The sequence below is a fragment of the Pleurotus ostreatus genome, assembly GCF_014466165.1.
Source record: "Pleurotus ostreatus strain PC9 chromosome Unknown scaffold_8, whole genome shotgun sequence".
NCBI lineage: Eukaryota > Fungi > Basidiomycota > Agaricomycetes > Agaricales > Pleurotaceae > Pleurotus > Pleurotus ostreatus.
In genome coordinates, this window is record NW_023503163.1 from 315377 (window position 1) to 329098 (window position 13722).

The following is a 13722-nucleotide window of genomic DNA, read 5'->3' on the forward strand; positions in this document are numbered from 1 at the left end:
AATTAGATTAATAATTGATAGTATTGCGTATGTACTTGCTCGCAACATCTTTGCTCCCAAGCATTGACGACAAAGGTAGTGGGGAGGTCAGTGGTGCTGGGGGCCGTCAAGATATTTGATTTACTGTGATGGTTATTATTGTCCTCCCCTAGGGTCTGAAGTTTCTTTATCCTGCATTACGTATAATGATAATGAGAATCTGTCGCAACCGATGCTTCCTACGAAAGTGACGGAGTACATTTTGACGAACTTCAGTTAGATCAGGATGAGGCTGCGAGGTTAACACCTGGCAGGAATCAGGCCTTTGACTGGCCATCTATGAGGTTTGTCGCTCATAGACGACTGCGCACGAGGCTAGGCAGGAATAGTCAGCCAGGGACTACTCCGATGAAGCCTCACCTAGGCACCGACAGAATCTCACCAGCCACCGCTCGTATATGGGATTGCTGCCAGGCGCTCGTCCTATGTTAGTGACTACGGCGCCATAAAATGACATGTTTCCAAGGTTAGTGCTATGATATATTCTGAGAGATGCGGATAATTATACATATGGATGTAGATGATGATAGTACATGCTAAAAAATCCCAAACGAACGGTAAGTACGGTCTCCGGTGTAACACAAGCCTAAGTACTTACTCCTCTGGCCTACTAAAACAAACTCGGTGCATTTGTTCGAGTTAAAAGATCATTTAGATTCCTTACAACCGTCCCTGCGCCTTCCTTCACTCGTTCCCGGTCGTCTTCCACGACCCTAACCAAGTACTTCGTCTCAAATCTGTCCGGATGCCACCGCCTGATGTATTCTTTGATACGATCCTTGTCTGACTTGGTCTTATCGGGATAATGAGGAGAGAGCACATAAGCGCTAACAGCAGCAGGGGTGATTTCTTCAGAGGAGACAGGCTTCTTCAGCATAGGCCAAGGGAAGGAGTCCCACGTCAGCTCTTCCAACGTCGTGAGTCGACTCCACTGAGTTTCATGAGTTTGGAAGAGCCTGTGTACTTCGTCCTTGGTAAGAATACGACCTTGCCTTGCCTGCCTTTCCATCTCTATCCGTTCCTGTTCCTTACGGAACGCCTCCTGCTGCTTTCGGGCTTGTTCTGCTTGGCGACGTGCCCATTCTGCCTCGGAGATCGGCGTTGATGGGCTAGCCGATGGGGTAGACGTGGAACGGGGCGTGCTAGGTGTCGGCTTAGGTGTACTGGTTGGCGCTGGCGCTGGTCGGGATCCGTTGGTATATGTGCTGCCGGCAGCCGCCGTACTACCCCAGGTGCTCCATGAAGCGGTGTTGCTTCGACTAGGAGTACTTGTGGAGGCACGGTCCGTAGGAGAAGAAGATGGAACATGGGGAGCCGTGTTGCTACGATGGGAGTGCGAGGAAGTCCAGGATGAAGATGTAGGTGAAGTGCCGGGGTATGATCCTGAACCTTCGCTATCGTGCCTCTTTCGCTCCTCTGCTCGTCGTCGAATATCCTCTTCCCTCCTGCGGAACTCCTCCTGCTGCTGTGCCCGTGATTTCTCCTCCTCTCTTCTCAGCCGCTCTTTCTCCTGCTCCAACCTCATCTTCTCCTCTTCCCGTCTGCGCGCCTCATCCTCTCGCCGCTTGACCTCAGCTTCCCGTCGTCTAAGGTCCTCCTCACGACGCTTAATCTCTTCCTCCTTCTTTCGAGTTTCCTCCTCCTTCCTCAGCATCTCTGCCACCTTCTTCCTGGCCTCCTCCTCCTTCAGCTTGATTTCTATCTCTTTCTTCCTGGCCTCCTCCTCCTTCAATCGAACTTCCTCCTCCTTCCTCCTCGCCTCTTGCTCCTTTCTCCTGACCTCTGCCTCTTTGCGCCTCGCTTCTGCCTGTGCCTCCTCTACCATCTTCTTTTCCCTCTCTCTCGCCTCGGCCTCTTCTCTCCGTCGTACCTCGGCTGCCCTGGCAGCAAGTTCACCCTCCTTGCGCTGGATTTCTACACGCCGTTGCTCTGCTTCTTCTTCTCGCCGACGCTCAGCTGCGGCCTCCTCCGCTATCTTCTGTCTCCGCTCTTCCTCTCTCGCAGCCTCGGCCTCGGCAATCATCCTCATCGTCTCAAGCCTGTCCAAATCCGCCTTCCGCGCCGCTTCTTCCCTCTCGAACTGCTCCCGCCGCGCTTCTTCTTCCCTCCTGAACTGTTCTCGCCTCGCTGCTTCCTGCTCCTCTAGTCTCAAGCGTTCCCTCTCAGCCGCTTTCCGCCTGGCTTCCGTCGCCGTGGCCTCCGCCCTCTGCTTGATCTCCGCAATTATCTCTCTCTGCTTTCTATCTTCATCCTCCGCTTTCTTCCTAGCTTCCTCTTCCTTGCGCCTCTGCCTTTCTTGACGCTTGGCTTCGAGCCTCTCGTCCTCCCGCTTCTTTGCCTCCCGCTTCGCCTCCTCATCCCTTTTAACTTGTTCCTCTAATCGCCTGGCTTCCTTGTACCTATCTACAGCAGGAGCACCACGATACGGGCGAAGATCCGCATCGCTACCACGATGTCGGGTAGGTTGCTCGGGAATAGGTTCCATATCCATGTCGTCGCTCATCTCTTCCTCGGCTGCTAATACCGGTAACTCCGGGCGGAAGCTCTGCAACGACGGACGACTACTGAGTGGGCGGCGCGCCTCTATTGGAGGGTGCCCATACTGTGTGAAGCTCCCGACGTCGCCTTTGGCATCGACGGACTGCGGTGAGTTGTTCCAATCCCTGGAATTAGGACTCGAGCGGGCGTAAGGGTCGTATTTGGAGCGGCCTGTGATGGGCACGGGATTACTTGCAGTCGTAGGATAGCCATATCCGTTGGGCGAGGCAGGAGGGGGGCGTGCAGAACTCTGAGCTGCGTAGCTAGCGGAGGCTGAGCGGGGAGCGGCGGAAGATTCGCTGACCGAAGCGCGCCGCAATGAGCCGGTATCATCAAGGAGGTCTCGAGTGTTACTAGATGGTTGGAAACGCACATCGTCGTTGATCGGAGAGTGCTTTAGGCCGCCGATGGATGGCGATGAGAGAGGTTGTCGGGCCTGTTCCATCGTGAGCGAGTACTCCCGTGAGGGCTTGCTGGACAACATCCCCGGCTGCGACCTGTCCTCGGGACGGCGCGAGGATAGGGAGGCGCGGCGGCCAGTCGCAGCGCTCACCAGCCTTGCATCCGTTTCATGATCGGCGAAGTATGACGGGTGCTCAGAAGTCCCTATCGAGGGCGTGCGACTATACGGCCGAGTTTCAGTTATAGCAGTAGTGAGATCTGGCGGTAGTCTAAAGTCAAATTCATCGGGAACGCTGGGCCGGGATGCTGAGCGATAAGCCTGATAGCGCTGATCGTTGGGGCGAGGTGAGTATTCAGCGGAATCTACCCAGGCCGAAGGAGGGGGAGGTACCCTAGCGCTGGGGTCAGAGAACCAAGTAGTGTACGCCCCCGTGTGTTGCATACTTTGCAATTCCAATTCCTCGACGGTTTGCGGAGGCCTAGTAAAATTGCGCGGCAGAGTATCTATGTATTTACGGCGTGAGTATATAGACGCGAAACGGTGGTAGGTGTTCTCACTTGTCGAACCTTGCCGGGCGTCAGGGCGCTCTTGCCTCTCCCTCTCCCGTGGCTTCTCCACCCAGGTTGGTTGCCGTTCCAGTGTCTTGGAGCGTTCCTTAGCTTCTCTATCCCGCTCCCGCTCCCGCTCCCGTTCTCGGTCCCGTTCCCGTTCCCGTTCCTTCTCCCTCTCCTTCTCCCGTTCCCTCTCCCTCTCACGCTCGCGATCTCCGTCAACCTCGACTTGTTCTCTGATGCGTTCTGGGATGGGGTTCGTGGCAGGCGCGCGATAGCTGGCTGAGCCCGAGTTGTTGGACTTCATACTTGCCGTGCTGCCCCTTCTATTCATCTGGTATGGCCGTGCGGAAGCGAGATCCTCTTCGGGAGAGATCGAAGGCTTCCAAAACTCGGGCACGCGCGGCGGCGAGCTTGCGTGTCGCTCGGACACAGACCGACCGAGGGGACGTTCGATGGGGCGCCCCAGCGGTTCTGGCGGCCGGTCAATGTCCTCTGTAGGGCGCTCCATATACGAAGACGCATCTGATCGTCGTTTCGGGCGCAGTATCACCTCCTCGGCCTCGTCGACCATCGTCGTGCCCGTCACGTAACCCGAGTCGCCAGAGCGCACAGACATCGTATCGCGGTCACGAAACGGCTCTTTCTGCTCGCGCGTGTCCCGCCGGGGTGCGTACTCGGAAAGAAGCGAGGTCGTAGGCCGCGTGTCTCTACGTGGAGGGGGATCAGGAATAGGGACGGGGGGACTGCGGACATCTGTATGGTAAGCCGCAGAGAAGGGGGCATTGGGCGACTGCGGGGACAACTGAATCGGCTGATCGTCGAGCCTGCCTGCCTGATCCTTCTGTATCGTATCCAGAATTGACTGCTGTTCCTGCTTGAGCGCCTCGTCCCATCCAGGGGTCAATGCAATCCCAGCAGCCCACCGTCGTTCCTGACGTTCGCGCTCTAGTTCAACCTGAAACTGCTCATGAGCCAGCTTTCTGATTTCAGCCATCGCTGCCTGATACTCCTGGTACAATTGCTCGCGCAGGAGATTGGACATGAGTCTCTCCTTGAGTTTGGAGTCGTAGTTGTTCTTTGCATCGAATACCATGTCCCGTAAACCTTCCTCTATTCTCTGCCGCATATTTCGTTTCCATTCGTCAGACGGCTCTACATCGGATTCTGGTACCGCAGCACGAGGCCTCCTGGGCTGAAGTAGTTCTGGTGAGGCAGCCTGGAACGATGAGTGCTGCGCGGCCAGAGTTGACATTGAAGAACGAGGCCAGCTTGACGAATCGGCCACCTTGCGAGGCCTCTTGGGTACGGCGGCGCGCACTGTAGTCTGGAACTCAAGAGGAGGAGGAGCGCTTGGAAAACGTGACCTCGGCAACGGCCGCAACGCGAGCTCACGTGTGCCAGACAGGGGTTTTCCAGTTTAAGCCCTCTCCTGCTTGCAAGATCACACAAGATCGTTCATGTCACTCATTGGATCTGTATTTGAGCGCAAACGCTCTGGTTCTGTCAAGCCAAATGCACCGTCAGTAGCTGGGAGAAAGACCGGGTTCCCCCCTGTTCAGCATCGTTCGAAAAGCGCCTTTGCCAGAGGACGAGACGACGCCCGAAAGGGTGATGCCACGACAAGTAGACAAGTTGCACCACCGCCGGTAATACAGAGGAATGCAGATGCAGAGGACTGGCGAGAGCAGATCAGCAGAGAGAACGAGACCCGAGTTGAGAATATGTCCGAGTCTGAGCGACAAGAGGAGATCAACGAGATCATGCAGAGATTTGGAAGTGGTGTCGGTGATATCCTGAGGAAGGCCAAAGAAGCTCGTCAGAAAAATACAAAAGACGAGTTAGATCCAGGTGAGTGCACTATCTCGATCATACGATTTCGCCACTGAGGCCTTTCGCAGTCCCTTTAACGTCTCCAACATTGGAAGAACGAAAGTCTCCGCTGAAAAGAGGTGCGGAACTTGTTCATTTCCTTCTCCCGCTATAAATTTCACGCCCGTAGTTGGCTCTCCGCCTCCTGCTCTATCTACCAGTTCAACTCGCCCAAGTAGTCGTGCTGAGAACCGAAAGCTTCGCTTTGCTGAACTGACTCCAGACGATGTCCATGTTTACGAGTCTGCACCCCCATCTCCTCGAAAGAAAGGTCCACTTCTACTCCTCCCCCCTCCAGACTCGTCCGAAAGCACAGAAGACAAACCAATATCACTCGGGACATGGACTCAATCACAGATCAAGAAATCAAATAACGAGCCAGAAGAAGGCACGCCAGAATACATTCGACGGCGTTACTTTCCTCAAGTGCCACCTAATGATCCGTCACTAGCGTGGATTGAAGAAGACCCCTCTTCCACCTCAACGCTGTCGCTTCGCTTCGATCTCACTGGCACACCTATTCCCGCTTCACAATCTTCATTGTTGCCGACCCATCTAGGACTCCATCACCATGCCGAGGGATCTCGAGCTGGATACACTCTTGACGATATCTTTCTCCTAACGCGGAGCACTGTCCCTGCTCAACGGACAGTGATGCTGGGCGTGCTCGCTGGCATTGCTCGATGGCTTGTCCGTCTCCTGAGGGACCAGTCAGCGTCCAATGGGCTCGATGTCACTGATATTCGTGGCAAGGAAGAGGAACTGAGGAGACGGATCCTTGCGGCAGGTATCAATGCACTAAACGAACGTGGTAGCCCTGCCGCACGAGCCGTCGACGTAATATGGGAGTGTCTGGTCGGCTGGGAGGCAAACCATACAGACAACCGTGTTGTTGAATGGGAACGTCGTCGATCGTCACGACTTCCCTCAAGCGAGGCTACCAAATCAGTGATTTCGACTCTGTCTCTTGACTTCCTGTTGCCGAAGATATCGGAAATCTTTGCGTTAGGCGCTCTTCCACAAGAATCTCTAATACAACTCCTAGGAATCGTTCATCGTTTAGGGAAGGAGAATAATTCCATCGCAGATTCTATAGTCACTACGCCGAAGCTACTTGCTAATGTCGTACAAAAATTCCTCCTTTCTCCATCTCCAACATCCACAAACGATACCGCTTCTGACGAAGATAGTGGGCCTCAGCCTCTCGCCTTGGAGCTTCTCATTACCCTTGCTTCTGCATCACGAACGAGTGCAACCTCCATCACTGAACTTGCTGACACGCTCCTACGATTTATCACGACACTCCCTTCAGCCTCTCCCTTCGGTTCTCAATTAGCCACGAGCCTTCTCTCCCTCACCATCCGCCTGTATAAAACCCTAGCTTCTTACGGTTTATACGCGAGCATTGCCACGACAGCTTACTCGCACTTTAATCTCCTACAGAGATACATTTTGTCATGCTCTGCAAATCAACCAGCCCAAAAGGATCGATTGAGTCTGTGCAGAGATTACTTAATGTTACTCGAAGGGTGGATAGTTTGTGCCACGGACCCGCACCGGACAACACCTGCGCATGAGATTCTGTGGAGTCAGGTTGTTGGGTGGGGTTGGAAGGACGATATCCTAGAGTTCAGGGACATCCTAGAAGCCGGGGAAGAAGAGTTTAGCGCATGGGCGGCATTGTGGAACGCACAAGCAGCTTGGGTTGAGGGATCGAAGGTCAATGCTGTTCGTGGGGGTACTGCAGAACGGGAAGATGCGATCGCGGCTCTGAAGGATGGGTTTAGCCAGGAGCTGGGAAAAGAGCGTCTTGTTATCTCGTTGGCTGCGAATAGAATGCGTGTCGCTCTGGCCGAATCCCCTGAGCCGAATGTCGTGTGGCTCGAGGAAATCTCGAATGCCTCGCTGGCGCTCTCAGCTGCACTGCGATTATGGGTAGCTTGCGCCCCCCCTCTATCCGAAGGCCCCATGGAAGAGCCTCATCTAATACTCCCATTCTCCCTGATTTCGGATGTATCTGCCAACTTGGTAAACCACGTACTATGGTCTTGGTCATCGTCCCTCGATATCATCAGCAAGCTCCCGCCCTACTTACTGGTATATTTCCGCCCGTTGACGGACTTCCTTCGCACGTATCTTCAAGTCTCTCGACGCCTTCCCGACGTTACCGATGACTTGTGGCTCGCCCAATCCTTCACCATTCTCGGGAGAATGATTCAAGGCGACGAAGAGTATGCATTGGAGGTTGTGAAGGACATTGCGTGTGCCATCAGCAGAGATTTCATGTCTGCCTTCGATGTCCCGACCGTGATATGGGAAAGGGGCGGACTCTCTATCCTTCAACCGTTCCTTTGCCACATGGTGCGCCCCAAAGGAGACGTCTACATTGGCCCCCTTCACCCTTCGATCCATTCGATATCCGCGTCAACTACACAAAGACTTGCGTCAGCGGCCACTGCCTTTTCGTGTAAATCAGAAACCACCGGCTTACCTCTCGATCGTGACTGGGCGATGTCGCCGTTGGATCACTTGCTACGTTCTGGGTCTTCTACAGTTTTTCAAAACCTCCCTCCGTCATGGGATGCTTCTGAGACAGAAGTTACGAGATCGACTTTGCTGCTGGCAATGGCGCAGCAGAATATCTTACCCCGGTACAAATTGGATTCTTTCACAATGAGCAGGGAGGAGGCGGTGTTCGGTTGCATGAAGGTGTTCATGTTGGAGCATGGGCAACTGCATAGCGACTCTTCTGACGAGGTCTTCAGGGATCGGGAAGTTGGGAAACTGATGGACAGTTTACTGAAACCATATACCTTATCTGCTTCCAATGGCCTACGAAAGGAGGGGGTCGAGACCGGCGATCTTGAGGAGGTCGCAGTACGTTTTCTGGGACCTGGAACACCGTTCTATCAGTATTACCAGGACTTCGTCGGTTTATATGACGCCATTTCCTTTTCTCATCCCACGTTCGCTCGACTTCTCCTCCCACCCACGTCGATGCGGTACCCCCTCGACTACCGGAAACATATATGGAGCGATTACTCCCACATCCTGAAGAACATCCGCCCTCCAGTCGGGGATATCATCAGTGGCAGCCTTCGTGAATACTTGTATCCTGTCGAACGAGACACTCAGTTGATTACCGCATACCTTCGAGCGCTGGTGAAGGGGGACCTTGAAAATGCATCATTCCTTAGGAAGGTCGCGGTGCACCATATTGCCTGCAATGTCTGGGACGATAGTGACGACAACAAGTCTGTGAAGCTATTGAAGGCGGTGGTCGTTCAGGGTGGGCCTATGGTCGTGAAGGCTGTCGTGCTGTATGATGTAGCAGAAGACGGTTCGACGCGGCCAATAAGCCAAGAAATTCGGGAGAAAAGGCTCGCCCGCCTCCAGCTTTTTGGTGATGGGTCCCTGGTAGAGCGACTGCGACCTCTTTTCGAGTCCTAGGTGATCATCGGTATCTTTCAGTCTGCTTTTTCTTCTGCTATATATAAACTGCCCTTAAAACCTACTACATATCACTCCTCGTATATATTGTAGCATAGAAGCCGTGTAATTAACTAGATTGAAACCTTAGGTCCCTGGGCAAGAACCCCTCTTTGCGGAAGAATAACCCCGGTACCCCTGATCCGCGTGACGGCCTTACACAGTAATCAGCTCCGACTGTAATCGTTCTCAGAGTCCACCATGACCCGTTATCAGTTGCTGCCCAACGACGTTGACGTCGAGCAGGCAGACGGAAACAAAGAGACCAGCTCCCCCCAATCTGCAAAAGCTTACTTCAAGGGACTTGCGTTCCGGCTACTCGCAATATTCACCATAACATACATGCTCGTGCGCGGTTTACTCAGCATACCGAAGCCGGCCTTCCTTCAACGAGGATGCCATGGCCGAAACACTAGTATGGTGGGCGGACTACCATCACACTTTGTACTTTCTACAGGAGCCAAGATACCTTCTGTTGCGCTTGGTGTTTGGCGTGCAGAGAAAGATCAAGTCGGTGAGGCTGTCAAGGTATGTGAACTCATAGCGCTGGCTCGAAATTGCATATAAGATGAGGTTTTAGGTCGCTTTAAAAGCAGGTTATAGACACATAGACGGGGCTTGGATTTACAGGGTGTGTGACATCTACTTACGTTACTGCTAGGTATCTCAAACCGCCTACAGAACGAGCAGGAAGTTGGACAGGCTCTCAAGGAAAGCGGTGTCCCGAGGGATCAGGTTTGGCTCACGTCCAAGGCAAGCGTCATCGCAGTGAGGAAGGAGTCGTCAGGGACTAAAGATAGATGCCGACCTAGCTTTGGAACACATTCCATGCTCCTGAGGACGTTGAACCAACTCTCGACGAATCCTTATCCTACTTGGGAACTGATTACCTCGACCTATATATTATCCATTGGTTGGTACTCGCTATCCACTCTATGAAGTCCCAATATCAATGCGTTTCCCAGGCCAGTTGCTTTTTACAAAGACGGCACCAAATATGATCGCGACTTGACCGCAGACCCTTATCCAACATGGCAGAAGCTGGAAGAAATGGTGGCCAAGGGTAAAGTGAAGAATATCGGCGTCAGCAAGTGAGTACCTCAGTTTAGTCTCTGGACCACAACAGATCTTGACGCTATTATCAGCTTCAATCTTCGCAGGTTTGTCTACTAATGCCACTTTGTGCAATTACCCACGATCCCTTTAGGATGCAAAACCTTACTGCGAACCCACTCAAAGTCAAGCCAGTCGTCAACCAGGTGAAGTGACTCTTGCGAGCGTACAAATAGTCCTTACCCCCTATTCTTAGGTCGAACTGAACTATTGGAACCCTCAGCCTGAGCTGCTCAAGGTATATAATAAGCGCTACTCACCACTGCCGCCATGGTCTTTCTGACATTCGCTCTCTTCTGAAGTGGTCCCAAGATAATGGAATCGTTCTCCAAGCTTACTCTCCTCTCGGAAGTTCCGAACAAGTCAAGGAGACTCTGTCTGTTCCAGTGGTAAGTTCTTGAACAGCCGTTTTGCCTTCACCGTCTTCATCGCTTTGCTAGATCAAAGACATCGCATCTGAGATGGGCATCACCCCCGCGCAAGTGATTATCTCCTGGCACATCCAAAGAGGGGTATGTTGGCCTAAATCGATGCATACTTGCGCCCTCACTAATGCGTCTCGTAGACCATCGTGTTACCCAAGAGCGTCCATCCATCGCGGGTCGAAGAAAATTTCAAAGGTACATCTTTCGATATCCTCGCCCCTATTTCTTAACGTTCACGATGATTTGTATGAAATAGTCGCCGCGCTGCCTAAAGAAGCGTTCGACCGTCTGGAGAATGCTGCAACGTCGCATCCTCCTCAGCGCGTATTTAATCCGAGTAAGAACTGGGGTTTAGATTTCGATGTCTTTGACGATACGCCTTTGTAACCACATGTCTCCAATAAGAAGAGAAATAGTGACCATACGGGATCAATGTGAGAGTAACGTCTAAGATAGTGCCCTCATGAAGGCGAAGACGCAAGAGTCTCCCCCCAGGCGTCGACGAATCCAGCACGAGAACGTGGTCCGTTGTCCAACTTCATGTTACGGAGACGAAAAGAGGAAAGCGGTGAAGGAGAAATACGACCCTGACTGCCTTTTGAAAAGGTGGCTGGATGTTGCAAACCCGGGTGGGGGGAGGAGGCGGCAGGGTGTGTGCCTGTTTAAGACGAGGGAGATATGAGTGCCTTCGATTGATGATTGATGAAGGAGGCTACCAACAAGTATCGTCAATTCAGCTGCGAACAGGGTCTTAGAGCGTCGATGAGCTGTCGTCCCGTGATGTGCTACACTTCTGTCGTAGATCGAGTCCGGCATGAGGCCAGGGATCGCAGTTGAACGCCAGAGATTGAGAGCCTCTCGCCATGCCTGACGCACGTCCATATTCATACCAAGACTGATATGTTCACTACACAATTGATGATAATCTATGATATCCCCGTAAGAAGCATCTTGACGAAATTACAAGCTCTTTTGCGCAGATTTAACTAGCAACCACAATGGGATAGCTGTGTGCGGTTGTTAGTGAGATACATTGTTCGCAACTAAAACTTACGGAGAGCAGTAAAAAATACAGCTGTTCTATATCGTTCGAGTGTAAATCTTTCGTCTGTTATTTAGCGGAGCAACTTGCTTACCGAGCCCATCCTTTCATAAATGCATTGTGGTTTATGTAGATGTGATTGTACAACAACCGCAAACCAATACTTTTGGATGTTAGCCTTGGGTTGACGTACTTACTACTGCAGCAAACTCACTATGCTACGGAACAGATATTGAGGGTACGATGGTCCAACCCGACTAGGTTGCCGGTGATCTAGAGTTGCGTTAGTGTCGATAGTTGGATGAAGGCAAAAACGCGCACTACGGCTGCTGCCCACAGCGGGAATGCTTCATTTCTGTTCTAATGCGGTTGAGTAAGTGTATTCAGGGTGTTTGAAACATCTTAGTATCTACCTGATGAGCCCCCTCCATTCGATGTATCTTGGCAACAACATTTGGCTTGAACTTGTCGTTATCTTTGGACCTCGCCAAGTTATCGCGTGGATTTGTACTGGCCAGTGTTCATGACTTTAGAAGGACATTTAAACGGGTAGGATGCGGTACGCACTTGTCGTACCCCACGGTCTTATCGATGACCAAAAACTACATAGCCATTTTAGTACACAATCACGAGGCAGATATCTGTACTAACCCTTAGAGTGTTTGGATAAAAGGCACAAAACCACGCAGCAGGGATAGAGTATAGGGATAGTCTGGGAGTCGCAAGGTCGAAAGGCATGGTAGTGGTATGTAGGGAGATTAGTTGGATTTCGGACTCTTTTATGTACTGGGCGTTACGAGATATGGGTGCGACATGAAAGGTCAGGCAGGGGAATGGTGGGAGAGTATCGGCAAAGTAGTACGGGTATTATGAACCCGCCCAACGATGGGAATTAATAGCCAGGTCAAATACGCGGCCTCTTGACATCCTCAGAGACGTTGTTCCCAGGTGCAACCAGCGGGCAAGGAGCTACAGGGACTACAGAGGTGCAAAAACGGGTTCGTCGTACCGAGTAAACACGAGTATCGACATGCCACGCCAGTGATAAATTTTTCTTATTCAAGATACTAGCAGAAGGGTAGAATGTTGACGGAGGGAAACAAAGGTCTCTTCAAAAATCAACGATGAGATGCTCACGTTCAGTAGCCAATTTTCGCAAACGGTGGCGTCCTTGATCACAGTTGTTGAGATTAGATTTATAGATAAGATAAGCGTGTTGAGCTTCCGTTCTTGCCACTGCTGTCTTCAATCTGGACATCAACTGTACTACGGCGGTTTCGCGACTCGTATCCTTTGTCGTCCTATCGTAAAGAAACTGCGGTGTCCGCTGTCCATCCCCCGCTGAACTTCGTTTTCTCTTGATGATTTGACTTGTCAGATGAGTTTCGGAAACCTCGCATGTTCACCGAACGTTCATTTGTTCAACAACAGTCCATGTACAATACCCTAAGGACTCTCCTGACCATCGAATAAAAATGTACCTGCCATCCAAACCCTAGTAGTATACATTAAAATGTCCTACCCCCCGTTCGTAGCCCTCCTGCTCAACCACTCTTGCTCGGGCATATCATCTGCATGCGGACGCTCCAACTTGGCACATTCATCCACGACGTACTCAGAAGAAATCACATTCGCTATCGTCCCCATGAGCGCCGTGCACGTCAGCGGGCATCCAGTCCAGGTCTTCAGGGAGCCGGAGATGTTGCTCGCGACCTCGGCGCGCGTGATGGTGCGGTTAAGGGGCATTGGGCGGTGTAGGTTGAGATGTAGCTATCATACCTGATATGGCGGGAGGACACATGTATGAATGAGACGCGGGCGACGTGGAGGCAGCGATGGACTCACTGGATAATACCCAAAAGCAACCCCTCTCACTTCGCCTTGATGATGGAGAAGGACAGCAAGAAGTCACCATCCTCATGCCAAATTCACCATGCCGCCACTCCCAACGAGGCCTCAAGATGGTCGGCCACCCCATACAGAACGATGGGATACGAGAACAGTGTTGAGGAATTCGGCCGCGCGTCCGTTTCTCCATCGAACCAAGACGTTGAAGGCTCTCTGCCCCCCCCTCTCTCTCTCATTGTTCCCGAGGCGAGGCAAGTTCCGAAAAATGAGAAAGAGCCAGGGCGCTGGCACTGCGGCACACGGAACGGCCCGATTTTGTCTTGCTGATTTCAAGGTCCGGTCACTACTGCCCCTTCATTTACCGCTTGGTTCGCGATTGATCATCCAATGAAACTTCACCTG

The 13722-nt window shown here is 52.2% G+C and overlaps 4 protein-coding genes across 4 annotated transcripts; 2 read left to right on the forward strand and 2 right to left on the reverse strand.

Annotated features, from left to right (window-relative positions):
• Positions 1-649: 649 nt before the first annotated feature.
• PC9H_010424 (uncharacterized protein) lies at positions 650-4786 on the reverse strand (the record flags this gene model as incomplete). Its single annotated transcript, XM_036779917.1, has 1 exon — positions 650-4786. The coding sequence occupies one exon, from the start codon at positions 4784-4786 to the stop codon at positions 650-652; it is 4137 nt and encodes a 1378-aa protein (XP_036627300.1).
• A 205-nt stretch (positions 4787-4991) lies between these two features.
• On the forward strand, positions 4992-8853 carry PC9H_010425 (uncharacterized protein; the record flags this gene model as incomplete). The annotated part of the gene is made up of 3 exons (XM_036779918.1): positions 4992-5382; positions 5433-5483; positions 5534-8853. 3 exons carry the CDS (start codon positions 4992-4994, stop codon positions 8851-8853), a joined length of 3762 nt encoding a protein of 1253 aa, XP_036627301.1.
• A 240-nt stretch (positions 8854-9093) lies between these two features.
• On the forward strand, positions 9094-10817 carry PC9H_010426 (uncharacterized protein; the record flags this gene model as incomplete). Its single annotated transcript, XM_036779919.1, has 12 exons — positions 9094-9420; positions 9473-9523; positions 9574-9651; positions 9705-9805; positions 9858-9983; positions 10038-10052; positions 10100-10151; positions 10202-10243; positions 10308-10394; positions 10446-10517; positions 10571-10625; positions 10687-10817. 12 exons carry the CDS (start codon positions 9094-9096, stop codon positions 10815-10817), a joined length of 1137 nt encoding a protein of 378 aa, XP_036627302.1.
• Positions 10818-11390: 573 nt separating this feature from the next.
• Positions 11391-12210, reverse strand: PC9H_010427 (uncharacterized protein; the record flags this gene model as incomplete). Its single annotated transcript, XM_036779920.1, has 8 exons — positions 11391-11437; positions 11485-11510; positions 11567-11635; positions 11687-11745; positions 11794-11832; positions 11886-11982; positions 12040-12074; positions 12124-12210. 8 exons carry the CDS (start codon positions 12208-12210, stop codon positions 11391-11393), a joined length of 459 nt encoding a protein of 152 aa, XP_036627303.1.
• Positions 12211-13722: the final 1512 nt, after the last annotated feature.